Source organism: Jatropha curcas, chromosome 2 (assembly GCF_041381405.1).
Source record: "Jatropha curcas cultivar XTBG-Jc1 chromosome 2, XTBG_Jcur_1.0, whole genome shotgun sequence".
Taxonomy (NCBI): domain Eukaryota; kingdom Viridiplantae; phylum Streptophyta; class Magnoliopsida; order Malpighiales; family Euphorbiaceae; genus Jatropha; species Jatropha curcas.
In genome coordinates, this window is record NC_143152.1 from 3,208,568 (window position 1) to 3,225,975 (window position 17,408).

Sequence of the window (17,408 nt, forward strand, 5' to 3'; positions counted from 1 at the left end):
CTGTCTACCTAACAACCGACTACCTTCAGCACCTTTGGATTTTGATATCCCGGAGAAGGTCTGGATAGGTAGAAATATTTCATACTCTCACCTGAGGGTATTTGGCTGTAAGGCATTGATGCATGTTCCAAAGGAGCAGAGATCAAAGCTTGATGACAAGTCAGTTCCTTCCACTTTTGTTGGTTATAAAGACGAAGAGTTTGGCTATAGGTTATGGGACCCAGTGAAAAAGAAAGTTGTCTGGAGCCTAGACGTAGTATTCCACGAGAATGAGATCGTGGCAGATATAACTTGTGAAAAATCCACAAGTGATGGTGTTATTGATATTACACTAGAAAGCATTCCTATAGATGATGCCATAGGAGGAGGAATGCCAAAATCAGAACGGGAAGAAGAAGAGCCAGTCGTGGGGGATCAAGAGACAATTGTAGATGATAACAGTGATGCAGAGGGTGTTGAGCAGGGGGAGCCAGGGAACCCCATTACACCAGAAGGAGTTAAACTGCAATTAAGAAGGTTAACCAGAGAGCGCCAACCATCTACAAGGTATCCTAGTTCTAATTACATTTTAATTACTGATGAGGGGGAGCCAGAGAGCTTCTATGATGTGTAATCTTGCAAAGACAAAGATTGTTGGACAAAGGCCATGCAAGAGGAGATGAATTCTTTGAAAAAGAATGACACGTATGAGCTGGTGAAACTTCCAAAATGGAAGAGAACACTCAAGAACAAACGGGTGTACAAACTAAAGAAAGATGATGGCAACCTAGTGAGATACAAAGCTCGATTGGTCGTCAAAGGCTTTACTCAAAAGAAAGGCATCGACTTTGATGAGATTTTTTCACCAGTTGTGAAAATGAGTTCTATTCGAGTTGTGCTAGGTCTTGTAGCCAATTTGAATCTTGAGTTGGAGCAGCTTAATGTAAAGACTGCATTCTTGCACGAGGATCTAGAAGAAGAAATCCATATGGAACAACCAAAAGGTTTCAAGGTCAAAGGAAAAGAGGACATGGCTTGTCGCTTGAAGAAGAGCTTGTACGGGTTGAAACAAGCGCTGCGACAATGGCATAAAAAGTTTGATTCTTTCATGGTGAATCAAGGATACAAAAGGACAGATGCAGATCCTTGTGTATATGTCTAGAATTCCCTGATGGTAAATTTATCATCCTTCTCTTATATGTTGATGATATGCTAATCGTTGGACCAGATGCACACATGATTAGCAAGTTAAAGAGTGATTTGTCAAAAGCATTTGACATGAAGAATTTGAGCTCAACAAGACAAATTCTCGGAATGGAGATTATCTGAGACAGAAAGACCTACAGGTTATGGTTATCGCAGGAAAAATATATTGAACGAGTTCTAGAGAGGTTCAATATGCAGAATGCTAAACCAGTTAGCACTCCGCTTGTCGCTTACTTCAAGTTGAGTAAGAAATCCTACCTATCAACAAAGAAAGAAAAATGAGATATGTCAAATGTTCCATATTCTTCAGCGGTCGGAAGTTTGATGTACGCAATGGTGTGTACGAGACCAGATATCGCTCATGCAGTTGGCGTTGTGAGCCGATTTTTGTCAAATCCCCGGAAGACACATTGGGAAGCAGTGAAGTGAATTTTTAGATACGTAAGAGGAACTTCAAAGTTATGTTTAACTTTTAGAGTTGAAAAGCCTGCACTTGTGGGTTATACAGATGCAGATATGGCCGGTGATCTTGATGAAAGAAAATATACATCAGGATACCTATTTACATTCTCAGGGGGAGTTATTTCATGGCAATCAAGATTACAAAAATGTGTTTCATTATCAACGACCCAAGCAGAGTAGGTTGCAGCAACAGAAGTAGGAAAGGAAATGCTTTGGTTAAAGCGATTCTTTCAAGAATTGGGTGTGCAGCAGGAAGAATATATAGTTAATTATGATAGTCAAAGTGCATTAGACTTGAGCGAAAATACTATATATCATGCACAAATGAAGCACATTGATGTAAGATATCATTGGCTTAGATCTTCCATTGAAGAGAAGCAATTTCAGTTGTGAAAAATTCACACAAACAGAAATGCTGTAGATATATTGACAAAGGTTGTTCCGAAAGAGAAGTTTGAATTGTGTGTCAAAGCGACAGGAATGGAGAGTCCCACCATGTAGTCAGGAGAGGGAGAATTGTTATGGGGTCCCTCCGACATATGGGACCCACACACAAGTTTGAAGAAAGAAAAAAAAAGAGTCACGTTTTTTTTTTTTTTTTTTTGTTCAAAGAAGGCTGCGCGCAGTTGGATGCATTAATTGCGCGCAGTCGGTGGATGCATTGATTAACGCATCCCCTTCTCCTATTTATAGGAGAAGGTTTTCCCTAAAATAACGTACAAAAACAAAAGATTAGAAATACACAATTAAGTGTAAAGAATTTTAGGAAAGGGTTCTTAAAATTGGGAAAGAGAGAAAATAGTGAGGATTATAATTTTAAGGGTGTTTTTGGGAAACACTTAGAGTGTCACTATTTTTGTAATCTCTTTTGTACCTACTATTCTTTTAATGGAAGAATTATTCGGAGTTTTTGTCCCGTGGACGTAGTGCATAACAGTTAAAGGGTGAACCACGTAAATCTCGGTGTCCTTATTTTCCATCTGACATTTACTGTAATTATTTAATTTTTACCGTGATTATTATTTCTGGTGGATTCGATCGTCAATATCCAATACATAATTATTGGAGCATTTTTTTGCGGGCCCCATTCGGAATAAGTTATAATCCCAATACCATTATGATATTAAATAATTAAAAACAAAAAAATTAATTATTCTTTTTTTTTTTTTTTTTTTTTTGCACAAATGGAAAGAAAGATAAAAGGAAACTACCTATCATTATAAATTCTAGGATTTTTTGGGCTCTTCCCACAATATGTAGATTTTGTAGTTGAAATGTTATTAAAGCCTAAAGAATATTTATATATTTTGAGGTTGAAATCTCATTAATCTGAAAGTAAAAGAATTCTAAACGATATGATGTTATCGAAAACTGTGTGTAAAATTTAGTAACCATTAATATAATTTATACAATACAAAGTGAATTACTAATATTTAGTAATCGGAATTTCTTTTTTCATAAATCAAATTAAATTTCTTCCTTATTAATTTATTGTCATTCAGTCAAACAGTGTTTCAATTTCATTTTTTTAATTGTTAATAAATAAATAAATAAAATTTTAGTTTTAGTTTTGCCATTAGGAAAAAAATTAAAATTTTAATGAAATTTCATATATGATAATTTAATAGATTGGAGGATAATTAAATATTTTTCAATAAAAAGGAGTGATGCCCTACGTATATAGTTTTACTTTTTCTTTTTTTAGTTGGATTTGTATGTCGACATGGCAATTAACGATGTTAGATGAGGATCATGATGTAAGAGCAATCTAAATACCTTTTTGTCATAATCTTCCCATGTGGGATTATTTTCTTCTCAAGATCTTTTACTTTTTTTTAGTGATTACTTTAAATTTTTTTTTTTTGGAATATGTCAAAATCATCAAGCATGAAATGTCACTCGATTGAAAAAAATGTGGAGGCCTACCATTAAAATTTATTTTCTTTTTTAAATGTCATTAAAAAATAAATTATTATTAATAATAAAAATTCTTGATTTATCATTTATATTAATTTATTTACACCTTTTCTATATTAAATATATTGATTTCATATATTATTCACTATTTTTAAAAAAATATATGTCATTATAACGTATAATAATTTTTATAATTTAGTTGAATAATTCTAATATGATTTAAATTAAAAATAAAATTATACAAGTCCTTGTAATCACAATGTTCAAAAAGTAAATTCCAATATGAGAAATATGACCATTGTTACATCTAGTACACTTTTGCTAATAAACATAATATTCCACTAACCCAAATAAATTTATTTTCTTACAATGAGAAAGTCGAATATAGGTAAAAAAAAAAACCCAATCATCTTTTAATTTTTATAACTCTTTTAGTAATTTAATATGAAAATTTAATTTAATTAGACCAATTTTTCTACCAAAAAAAAGCAATATATCTAAAAAGTGAAAAAAATTAGTTAAAAATTACTATATATGCAAAACATTTTTAACAAAGAATTAAATAAATATGGGTATAAAATTCACATTTTATATTGGTTAACTACATAAATTTATTCACGTGCTCTATCTAAAAATTTTGTGATATTCTAAATTTTTTATGTTGATCAATTTAATACTTGAATTTATAAAATTGTACCTATCAAATATTCTAATTTATAATATTTTTTAATATTTTATCTTGTAAAATTTTATCGATCAAATAATTAATTGGATAGTTGAAGATACTCAATTGAACAGTCAAAAATATCAAAAATTATTATTTTCAAAATTACAATAATCATACATTTAAGTTAATATTTTACATATAAAAATTAAAAAATAAATAATATTATTATTAATGTGAAGAAAAAATTTATAATATTCCTAAAATTTATAATTAAAAAAAATAGATTTTTATATAAAATTTAGAGAGCCACAAATTTTTTAGCTAAAATACAAAATTAAATCTATGTATTTCCTATTTATGTGGCCTGGTAAGTAATAACTTGGCCTGGATGCTATGCACCCTACTGACACAACAAGACACCTGACGTATACCTAGGACATTGATATAGAGAGAGAAAGGGACACTGTGAGGATATGTGGACATAGGACCCTACCCTACGCCAAGGTATATTTGTCATTTTATCCAACTCCACAGCAGAAAGTAGAAACAGTAAACACATATACCGATCAGAACTTTCATCTAGTCATCAAATCCAACGGTTGCTGGCTCTTTCTTTTCCATATTCTTTTTAAATAAATTAATTTTTAAATTATTTTCGTATTAACACGTAATAATCTCTATTTTAAAAAACTAATTATAAAATTTTTAAATTATAATATTGTTAATACTTAAATTAAGAATCTTATATTTAATACTACAATATAAAATTAATTTTTTTTACTTACACGACGTATTGAGGCCATATTCATTTAATGGTCCGAAATAAATCTAATTAATCCTTATTCTTTCGCTTTAAAGACCAAAGGATTGGCCCAAGAGAATTTGCATTAAAGATTATCAAAAACATAATATAAGTCATGGTGATCAACTCTGCAAGTGCTCTTTTCCACTGAGTTACTCCATTCGGGTTAGTTAATAGTTAAAAACCTTATACTTATTTTTTGAAAGTAAATATCCTTAATACATTACTCCCTCATTCCACTTTAATAGTAACATTTCATATTTTCACAAGAATTAAGAAAATGATTAGAACAATATTGATTTTCTAAAAATACATAATGAAATATCTAAATTGTCCATTGTAAAATATTAAAATTCTCATTTAATTTTACTACAGAACCAAAGCTAATTTTAACTCATATTAAAACGCTATCATTTGAATAGATCATCCATTTTTTTTCTGCCTTAATATAATGAAAAACTTTTAGTTATGTGTATAGTCAAAATTTTAATTTAATTATAATTAAAGTAACGATAAAAAAAACAGAAAAATAAATTACATCTAGTAAATATGGGTAAAATTAGAAAAAAAAAATTATTAATATGCTCTCAAAATTCTAAGCGAGCACTTAAGATGAAATTAAATAAAATGCTTATTTATTACTATCAAAGTAAAGAGGAAGTAATTTAATTATAATTTGAGGACCAATATTTTTTTGACCCTCTCAATAACTTGTTTTTCCAGAGTATTGAACTTGTATTTTCATATTTTGAAATTATACTGTAACCAACACCTTGTTGATCGTATAAGACCTTGCCTATATAGTGTGTGACACCCGCAGCGTGTCAATTTCTATGTTTAAAGCTCGAATTCAAAACTTTTATCGGTGAACAAAGAGTCTCAACCATCTCATTCCTACCAATGCTCGTTATTTTAATAAGTGATAAAACACACTGATTTTCAAGTCAATTGAGGCGGCTGATAAAGTGTTCCTATTGTGGAAAAAGGATTGAATGTACATTTTTAACATTCTCTTGAAATTTCAAAAAGAAATTTGTTTTAGTAGGATAATGAGTAGAAGAAAAATAGTAATTATAAAGAATAATTCAATAGTTTATTTACACTTGTGATATAATTAAAATTAAAATTTCCAGGATAGTTATACCTCGTGTAATTTTATATTTGAAATAATTTCTTATTTTATTATTTTTTTTAGTGAACAATGGATAGGGAATATAATTGAGATTTCACATTTTATTTTATAGTGAATATGAACGTTAATCACTAAAATTTACACATTTAAGGTTTTATTATTAAGAATATATATAATTTAATTGTTCAACTAAACATGTGTATAAATACAATGATTTTGTTTTAATATCAGATGTGTATACATAATTATTTGTAAAATACAATTTAACTCAACCTTGTGATTTATAATTCTCACGTTCAATGCTAAAATAGGTTAAAAACCTTAATTTCTTATAAAAAATATTATTTAGACTATAATCAATTTATTAATAAAATCATACAAAAATCTTCTTAAAGAAGCCAGCATCAAGCAAAACTGTTAATTATTTTACATTTTCTTATAATTATTTTACATAAATACTGAAGTATTTTGAAAAAGGACTCCGCCATTATTTTTGGTGTTTCACGTTTAATTTCCCGTCGGTATTTGACTAAAAATTTAACTGGAGTTTATTAGAACTTTCAAGTCCGCTATCGTACACTTGTAAAATCAAGAGCGTTTTAATACCTCCACTTTATTGGCGGACCCTAGTACGATATTAAATTCCAGTTTATTCCACTCCTCGTGCACGACCCGCTCGTCACCTGCTTTTCCTGGCTAACTTCTTGTCTCTCCTCACCTAACCAGTCGTCTTTCTCCGACTTTTCCACCTGCCGAATCGGTTCTCGGTTACTATTAAAAAACACGTCTGCACTGCGCCGCTTGAGATTGGCTCTGTTATCATATTTCGACTTTATTTCAATTGAAAATAATAAAAAAATAGAAATAGAATTTAGTTTATGAAGATAATTCTATTTTTATAGGACAAGGAAAAACAATTTGTCTATATTTTGTACCTACTCGTTTCTCATAGGCATATCAAATTGTTTATTATCATTTAAAAGTTTCTTAACTATTATTATTTTTCATTTTTTAGTAAAACAGAAATTTTATTTATCCAAAAACTTATAAATATATTATATTTTTGTCCAATTTTTCTGTTGGAAAAAAGATTGTACAAATTAATTAAATAAAATAAATTAGACTTCCACCACTGCGCTTGACTTAGGAACTCTCTGATTGAACATTAGTTGTTGGGGGTATAATGGCTAATTGTTAAAGGGTTAGGGCCCATTTATATTTAGAAAATTGAAGAACGAAAGTTTTTTTTTTTTTTTAAAAAAAAAAAAGAAAAGAAAAATAGAGTTAGTGTTTCTAGCTGCAATTTTTCATTTGAAGTTTTTTAGAATTTAATTAGTATTTGAAAAATTAGATTTAATTTGTTATTCACTATTTTTCTTTACAACAAAAACAGTTTTAAAAAAATGACTTTTGATAATAAAATTAGTCACCAATTGATAAAATATTGTTAATATTATTAAAATATATTTTTATTATTAACAATGGAACACATTTTTTTATTTTAAAAAAAAATATTTCAAACTTTAAATATTAATGGAGATAAAGTTTCATAAAACAATGTTTCAAACTCTAAACGTTAGAGTAGATATTATATTACAGAATATTATAATTAATTAAGACTTTATCGTTAAACAATAGAAAGTAATATCATTTAACTCTCTTAATTGAATTATATTTTAATTCAATTGGAGATGAAATTAACAATTTTATTTTACTGTGCTGACGTGTTCTGTAAGAAGTAATAATGTGTTAACTTTTTTTTTTTTTTGAATATAATGAATTAATGTTGTTTCATAAGAAACGGTTTTTAATTAATTTTAATTAAATAAAATTTTCTTAATTAATTTATAACTAGCACCTATCATTAATTCTCTTATTTTAATTATAATGTAATGTAAGTAAAAGATGAAATTAACACTCTATTTTGTTACTTTGTTCACGTGATTTTATAAGAAACAATTTTAAATTCATTTTTTGTAAACATTTAATCATTTTTAAATTTAAAAGAATGTTATTTTATATATATATATATATATATATATATATATAAAAGTGTATAAATGAAAATTTTATCTAAAAAATATGAGGAAAAATAAAAAAAGCTATAACAATATATAGTGAAAGAAAAATAATTTTATTTTCTCTTATATTCAAAAACAATAATTCTTACAACTCTTTATCCTAGTTTTTATAATAAAAACAATACTTCATATTTGTTGACTTAGTATATAATAATTTAACTTGTAGACAATATTACGAATCCTATATTGACATTAACATGTTCTAGTATATAATAATTCTAGTTTTTATAATAAAATCATTATAGTATTTATACAGTTTGATAATGCTACTTCTAGTAGATTTTTGTCAAAATATTTATTATCATACAAATATAAATATGTTCATTTTTGTCTTAGTTGGCACAACTTCATTATAAATTTTTTAAAATTATAATTTTATTGTCAACCTATAATAATTTTAAATTTTTTAAATAAAAATAATAATTAATAAAATTATTGATCAAATTAATTTCATCATTAATTTATTATTTAAAATAATCATCAAATACAATTTATATTCATAACTAGTTTAAAAATAAATACATGAAATACTATAGACAATAAGAAACTTTATTTATTTTTTTATACTGATATATACATCTAAAGGTCAAAATTAGTGTTGTATCTATCATCTTTAAGTAATTTACTCATTATAATTTTATTAGTTATTTTGAGGAAAAATTAGTATTTTATCAATTTATAATTTTTTAATGTGAATATATATAAAATTAGTCTTTTAAGGTGAATCTATTAAATATATAATATTCCTCAAAATGAACATGAGCATTTTGTATAAATAAAATTAAAAATAATTTTCATTAGTATTTTATCTTTAAAATTTTAATTTGATTCAATTTAAAATAAAAAATCATAAAAATATAAAATTTATATAAATATTATTGTTCTTGGGTTTAAATAAGATATCAAATATTATTATTTTATTGATTGAACTAATAAAAGAATAAATAAAGATTATTTTAAAAATGGTATTAGTAGAGCTCTATATAAGTTTATAATATTAATATTTAATTTGCCTTAAAAAAATTATTATCAACACTTAATAATTAATATTTGATGGATAATTGTTCAATATAAATGCACGTATTGATAGCACCTGATGTTAATAGTAATATATATATGTGTGTGTGTATGTGTGAACCACCAGAATTTTTAAATCTAATGATTTCGATATTATAAAAGAATACATGAAAAGATATGGAAATAAACCAAATTAACGAAAAAAGTGAAGCATAAATAATTTTTTATATAAATCAATGGTACATCAATAATCAATTTTATATATTATAAAATTAATTATTCAAATTATTTATAAATATGCATTAAACAAATGCAATGCAAAACTCAAATTAAGTTATACTTATATAAATTAAAAAATCAATTGAAAAATTTTAAATAAATAATCATTTAAGTTATGGCAATAATGTAATTAAAGAATAATAAAATGATTAAGTGAAAAAATAATATTGGATAGGAATATAATTAAATAAATATAAAAAAAATTAAGTGGGTAAATACCATTGTGGTAAGAATTTAGTTAAAGAATAATAAAAGGATTAAAAAAATGAAATAAAATTGTATTTAATAAATTATTAAAGAGCTAAGTGGGAAAAATCATTGTTATGTGAACGGTGATTTCCCATGCGGCTAAAATATATATAGTAATATCGTGGAAATTAGTTCATTATTTCCAAATGAACGATTTATATTAGGCATCAAAATTTAATTCGGTTATCTATATATAGGACTGAAATCGGTTATCTATAAATTTTATACCAATGTTAGGACAAAATAAATCAAAATAGATATGTTCAATTCGATTTTTCAGTCTTACCTAAATTCTATTCAACCCTATATGAAAGTATTTCTCATTATTTTGAAGATTTTTATATTTTATTGGTTAAAGTATTTCATTTCTTATGTAGAAGTTTTATATGAGGTATAGATCCTTTTTCCGAGAGGAGTTCGAGTTTGGAGCTAGCTTGATGAAATTCGCTGAAGGATTAGAAAGTTGAATAGAGGTTATTTTCACTCATTCAACACTTAAATTTACAAATTGAATATAATTAAATATTTTATTTGATTAATTAAATACCTCAATTGTAAAATTAGATCAGTTAAATTTATATAATGAAAAATATAAAAATTATTGTTTTAAAAATTAAATTAACCATATATCAAATCAATATTTTATATATATAGATAAAAAATATTAAAGATTGTTATTTTTAGTATAAGGAGGTATAATATTCTTACAGAAAGTGAAGTTTAAGGTGATACAATGTGATTTTAAAATTTATAATGTCACAAAATTTTTTCGGCAAAATTTAAAGTTAAAATATATACTCAACAAACAAAAATATGAACGAAGTTATCTCGTGTAACTCAACGGCAAACCATTAAATTTTAAGAAAAAAAAATCCATTAAAAATTTAGCCCCTAAATATATTTGTAGTAAATAGATACTTTCAAAAATAATTAAATTGTGACATAAACGTTTGAGAATATATAAAAATATATTGAAGTTGAGCATAAAAAAAAGAAATATTTATAATAACTCAAAGTTCATACTATTTTCAATTTAATTATATTTTTATATTAAATATATTATAAATAAATAAATAAATAATTATGAAATGATTTAGGTTAATATACCCATGAATATTAGATAAATATTCATTAATTTATCTACATATAATTTATTTTTATAAATCATAATTTTATTACTTTGGTGTTTGAAATTATAATTTAAAATTATTTTTTTGTCTGAAGAAGCGAGATACAGCTGATTATTACCTTTGAAAATTAACTTTCATGTGGGGTGAATTTAGGTTGAATTTCCATAAAAATTTGACTGTAGTAGACGAATGGTTAAATTATTACAAAAAGGAATTTAGCTTCATTATCAAGTTGTACTCTACTTATTCACAACATAACCAATGAAATTTTGCCATGTCAGTCCATTATGTCAGTGGCTGATTTCAAAATGACAAATTTACCCACGAAAATTAGCAGAAGTCGGTGAATCTGTCAGAGATAACGATGACGTGGCGGAAAATCATTGTTTGGTTAAAGAAGTAAACAAGTACAGCAATAGAATATTCAAACCCCATACTCATTGCCTTATTTTTTTAATTTTAATTTAAAATTTCTTTTTTTTCTTCTATTGGATAGGCGATTTTTTCAAAACCCAACAATTTAAAAAAAAAAAAAAACTTTTCCTATTCTTTTATTTTTCATTTTGTATTTTTACATAAAAGAAGAAAGCAGAAAGCATAGGAATTGGGGATGGAAGAAGCTTTTCCTCTCTCTTTCTCTTACACTCTCAAAGACTCTTCCTTTTTCTTTCTCTTTCATATTTTCTCGGGAAAATTTTTATTAAGAAGGGGAGGAGGTTTAATTCATTAGACCATTTTAGTCTTAGATATGTAAAAATTTTGTCTTTAACTTTCTAGCTGGAAGTAAGTGAAGCGGTAAGATTCTCTTGCAACCTTAAAAAGTATTGTTTGCTTCTTCTTTTTTTTTCCTGTACTTTTTTATCACGTACTTGTCTACTTCCTCTCTTTATTTATATTTATGTGTATGTATCTCTCTCTCTATATATATAACTGCCTTGTTTAAATATATATGCATTAATCTTTGTTGTTTGGATATAATGAGTGTTTGATCACAATGAAGGAAGATCTTTGTCACGGGTGGGTCTCTTTTTTGTATTTTGTTTTTTTTTTGGACTAAAAATTGGTGAGGATTTTGCCTGCAGAACTGGATCTTTTACTAGTCGATCTGGTTATTTTATTTATTTATTTTTGTTTTTTACTTCAATTGTTGCTAAGATTATTGGTTTTTGTTTTTTAGAATATTAAGATTATTGGTTTGAATGATGCTTTTCCTCTACTGTTTCTATTGTTTGTAGTTACATGTGTATGTGTGTTTCCCAATTGCTCAATCTGGATCTTTGGATCTTTGTTTTTGTTTTGATTTTGATTTCTGGGTTTCTTTCAACTATGAGTATTGATATTTTTTGAGATGATTCTTTAAAAAAATGTGTTTAGTTGCCGATAGAAGTGATGGAAGTGAGCATGAACAAAAGGAAAGATCGCATTTTTTTTTTTTAATTTCATTGTTGGTATTTTGATTTCTTATGTAAACTACCAAGAAATTCAATCTTTTCAATTTATTTTTAAATTTTTGTTTCTGTTTCATTGAGTTCTTGGTTTTTTATTCTTGAAAAAGAAATTACAACCTGCAAGTAATCATGGTGGGTTATACCCTTTTTGGTTCTTAAAGTTATAGTAACTACTATTGAAAGTCAGCTATTTTAAGGATTTTGTTTTGCAACATCTTTGTAGGCAAAATCTAAAGCGAGTCTAAACCTGCTTAGAGAATCTAAGGAAAATAATAATAAAAAAAAACCCTTTTCTGGGTTTTTGTCAAACTATTTGCCTGGAGCTTGATTTGCTTATTTGTTGTGTCATTTAGTGCCTTTTGATATTGTGTGGATCCTATGTAAACCTAGAAAAGGCACTTCTCTATATGGTGGTTTGATCCTAATCTTGAAATTGATATTCTTCATCATTACCCACTTTAGATTCTTATACATCAAGGGCCTGTTATTCTATTTTCTGCACTTTTTTTGCAGTCGCAATTACAATTTGTTTTGTTTTTATGGATCAGTGGGAAAGAAATTGGTCTCTTGTTTATTTTTGGGTTATTTACTTAGTTGGTCTACCAAAACGTTTTTTAGTTTTTATTCTTATTAATATTTGGTGTGTGTTGAGCTGATTATGTGATAATATTGTATAATTTTATTTATCTGCTTCAATTTCAGTTGTTCTTTTGACAAATGAAAGTATGTGCTGTGGATCGGAGCGGTTGAAGCCCTCACTGACTCCGACACTGCCTCTGATTTCCTTTGAAGAAAGTAGACAAGCCAATATAGACATGAATCACTTAACTGTTGAGACTGAAGATACTTTTGCAAGCTTGCTTGAGCTTGCAGCTAACAATGATGTTGAGGGCTTTAAGCGATGGATTGAGCGCGATCCTTTGTGTGTTGATGAGGTTGGACTATGGTATGGTCGTCAAAAGGGCTCTAAGCAGATGGTTAATCAACATCGAACCCCATTGATGGTTGCTGCAACTTATGGTAGCATTGGTGTTATAAAGCTTGTTCTTTCTGTATCAGATGCTGATGTCAATTTCTCTTGTGGCCTAGATAATAGCACTGCCCTTCATTGTGCTGCTTCAGGCGGAGCAGTGAATGTTATTGATGCTGTGAAACTGCTTTTAGCAGCAGGTGCTGATCCTAAGTTGGTAGATGCTAATGGTAATTGTCCAATTGATGTTATTGTTGTTCCACCAAACCTCCAAGGTGTGAAATTTACTCTTAAAGAACTTCTTGCCACTGATGGTTCTGTCGTTGATCACAATCTGAGAATTTCCACTGCGTCCTCAAATTCAATTTCTCCACCTCCTTCGCCTTCCGTGGAAAATGGTTCTCCACTGTCTACATCAGATTCCCCAATAAAGTCAAAATTAAATGATGCACCTGTTTCCTCTGCATCTGAGAAAAAAGAATATCCAATTGATCCATCTCTGCCAGATATCAAGAACAGTATCTATTCAACTGATGAATTCCGAATGTATTCGTTCAAGGTGAGGCCTTGTTCCCGTGCCTACTCCCATGATTGGACCGAGTGCCCATTTGTTCATCCAGGGGAAAATGCTCGAAGAAGAGATCCTAGGAAGTTCCATTACAGCTGTGTTCCATGTCCTGATTTTCGGAAAGGGGCTTGTAGACGAGGAGATATGTGCGAATATGCTCATGGAGTCTTCGAGTGCTGGCTTCATCCTGCTCAATATCGAACCCGGCTTTGCAAAGATGGGACAAGTTGTGCAAGGAGAGTTTGCTTCTTCGCCCACACTGTGGAGGAACTCCGTCCATTATATGTATCCACTGGTTCTGCGGTTCCTTCTCCTCGCTCTAGCACTTCTGGTGCTAATGCTGTGGATTTTGCTCAAGCAATGAGCCTCTTGCCAGGTTCTCCTTCTCCAGTATCTGTTATGTCTCCTTCGCAATTCACTCCGCCTATGTCTCCGTCAGCCAATGGGATGTCACACTCTTCGATGGCTTGGCCCCAACCAAATGTCCCAGCCTTGCATCTCCCAGGAAGCAATCTTCAGTCCAGTCGCTTGAGATCTTCCCTTAATGCCAGAGACATTCCTGCTGAGGACTACAGTTTGCTGCAAGATTTTGATCTGCAGCAGCAGCAGCAGCAGCTACTAAATGAGCTATCTAGTATCACTCAACCATCTCTGAGTAATAACTCCTTGAACCGTTCTGGTCGTATGAAAACCTTAACCCCATCAAATCTTGATGATCTCTTTTCTGCGGAGAGCTCTTCTCCTCGTTATGCTGATCAAGCATTGGCTGCAGCTGTTTTTTCTCCAACTCACAAGTCCACAGTTCTCAATCAGTTCCAGCAGCAGAGCAGCATGTTATCACTGATCAACACAAATTTTTCTCCTAAGAATGTTGATCACCCTCTGATGCAGGCCTCGTTTGCATCAGGAAGGATGTCACCTCGAAATATGGAACCCATTTCACCTATGAGTTCTCAAGTGTCTATGTTTTCTCAACGCGAGAAGCAACAGCAGCAGTTTCGTAGCCTCAGTTCTCGGGAATTAGGCTCCAACTCTACTGCCATTGTTGGCTCCCCTGTAAATTCTTGGTCAAAATGGGGTTCCTCAAATGGGAAAGCAGATTGGACAGTGAGTGCTGATGATTTTGGTAAACTTCGTCGATCAAATTCATTTGAGCTTGGTAATGGAGAGGAGCCTGATCTATCATGGGTGCAATCACTAGTTAAGGAATCTCCAACTGAGATGAAGGAAAAGTTGACCAAGCCTATCTCAACTGGTGATGCAACTGTTGCTTCTTCAAGCGGGGGTATGAATATGAACTCCCAAATCGATTCGGTTGACCATGCAGTGGGGGCATGGATGGAGCAATTGCAGATTGATCAGCATAAGCTTGTGGCTCAGCAAAATTGAAATCATTTTACCGAGTCTTCAAGATTTTGGTAGATAATTTTAGTGTTGTTGAAGGTAACAGTAACAAAAGAGGAAAGGGAAGTGAGAAAGGTCACTTTAAAAAGGGAAAATATTCATTTTCACCATTTTATTATTACAGAAGAATTTAGAGGTCAAAAAAAAGAAAAAAGGGGAGATAAACTTCTGGGTTAGAATCAAAAGAAATTAAACCCAGGTAGGTTTACTTTTTTGCATTCAATATTTTCAAATTTTAGATTTCTATTATTGTCAATTTTTTTTAAGCCTCTTTCTGATGAGCAATATAACTAAATAGCTGTGTCTGTCTTATCTTAAATTCAGTATGACCTTAAAAATCAATAGAGAGCTATGAGACCAATTAAAGTATTTTCTTGAAGGCTGTTCAGTTCTTATATCCTACTATATATATATATATATATATATGGAAATGGAACATGGGAATGGGATAGGTGATTTAATTTGGATTTGAGAATTGTGGGTGCCATTAATTTAGAGATATATAATAAAGTTGAGCAAAAGATGTAAGTTAGTTGATCTTGATTATGCTATTATTATTACACTTTTATTTTTGTAATGCACATCTAATCTCTTTATCTCTTGTTAGTGGATGGTGGGAATGGAATTGGGAATTTGGAACCTCAACTGTCTGTGGGTTCCAAATCCAAGTAGTGGGATTTGAGAATTTGTGTGGAATATCTACATGAGATGTTGATGGATAAAGAAAAATGTTATCTTTTTATTCTGATTCTTCTTTTTTATTGAGCATATGAGCTGTTGACTGAGTTATTTGTTTTCTTTTTTGCTTTTCTTTCTTTAGAAGCTGTGGATTCCCTCACGTGAAAGACTAGCTTTGATAACCTTTCTATTAGTTCAAGAAGAGAGATTGTTTTGTAGTGCTTCTTTTGGGATGGGAACAGATGGGGTTTTTAGATAGAATGAAAAAAGTTCATTCGATAAATCTAATGAATTAAATTGATTTTTTGTTCGCTTTAATAAACAAGCTAAGCTCCAGCTCTGAGTTCGAACGTCTGAAAGTACTTTTTAAAATATAAATTGAACTTGGATTAGTTAAAATTAACTTGTCTACAGTTGCAGATGGAATTTTATATAGAAGAAAAAAAAAAAAAAAAAAAAAAGAGTTGGGGGTGAATGGTGCTCAAGCTCCTGCGAGGCATTTGCCATTGAAATGAGCGGACAGATAAAATCGGATTCGTTTGAATGGGATATCTGATGGGGCGAATAAAATTTCCACCCGTAATTATTTCTTTATTTGTTATTTTCATAAAGTTAAAAGAAAAAGGGAAGATAAAAGATTAACGGTGACTCATCTTTGACCTTTCGGTGCCTGGATTGATAATGAGAGAAGTAAAATTTTCTTTTGTATTCTTAATTTTCAAAATCAAGAACAGCAAAGTAACTAGTGCATGAGAAACGCAAAAAGAAACCAAAGAAACAAGAAATGGAAATGATGATAGAGATGAGAAGCTTTTCTTTTGAGCAAAGTGGCTAAAATGACTCCTACAAGATGTTGACTAGTTTAGGTCTTGATAATGAATTTTATGAGTTGTATAATCACTAATTTTGTTTTGTTGTTAAAAAGAATTAAAGTTTGATTAAGATGTTTGAAATAAAAATCAATGCCAAAGCAGAGAGAGAGAGAGAGAGCGAAAAGTTAAATTTATTTTTTTATTTTTTCTTACATTTTTTTTTTTTTACTTTCAGACCGAGAGTGGTATTCAAATGAAGCACTCTTAATAATGATGAATTTAGATTTTAAATTCTTAATTTTATATATACATTTTGATATGAGAATGCACTTTACTTACTTCTATTGATCCAATCCGCTATTAATAATTAATTTTAATATTTGTTAATCTTTAAGTTTAATATTTATTTAATGTTTAAGGTAGTTAGTAGTTAATGGATGCCACATGTAAGTTTTGTTTTACCTAAATTTTGGTAAAATGGGCAAGCTCCTTAAATTGAGGTGTAGTTGAACAAAATGTCATCGTTCCAACATCATACATATTATGTAATTCGTGTACATTTTTAAATGGGAAAAGTAGAGCAAGATAGTCGGTGGATCGCGAAAAA

At 29.2% G+C, this 17,408-nt stretch overlaps 1 protein-coding gene across 3 annotated transcripts; it reads left to right on the forward strand.

The window, feature by feature from the left end:
• The first annotated feature begins 11,529 nt into the window (after positions 1-11,529).
• Positions 11,530-15,496, forward strand: OXS2 (CCCH-type zinc finger protein with ARM repeat domain-containing protein). 3 transcript variants are annotated; one of them, XM_012230722.4, is made up of 2 exons: positions 11,530-11,716; positions 13,072-15,496. In XM_012230722.4, exon 2 carries the CDS (start codon positions 13,095-13,097, stop codon positions 15,294-15,296), a length of 2,202 nt encoding a protein of 733 aa, XP_012086112.1. In that variant the 5' UTR covers positions 11,530-11,716; positions 13,072-13,094; the 3' UTR covers positions 15,297-15,496. The 3 variants fall into 3 exon arrangements, with proteins under 3 accessions (XP_012086112.1, XP_012086113.1, XP_020539387.1); XM_012230723.4 differs by lacking the exon at positions 11,530-11,716 and adding an exon at positions 11,799-11,938; XM_020683728.3 differs by lacking the exon at positions 11,530-11,716 and adding an exon at positions 11,801-11,823.
• Positions 15,497-17,408: the final 1,912 nt, after the last annotated feature.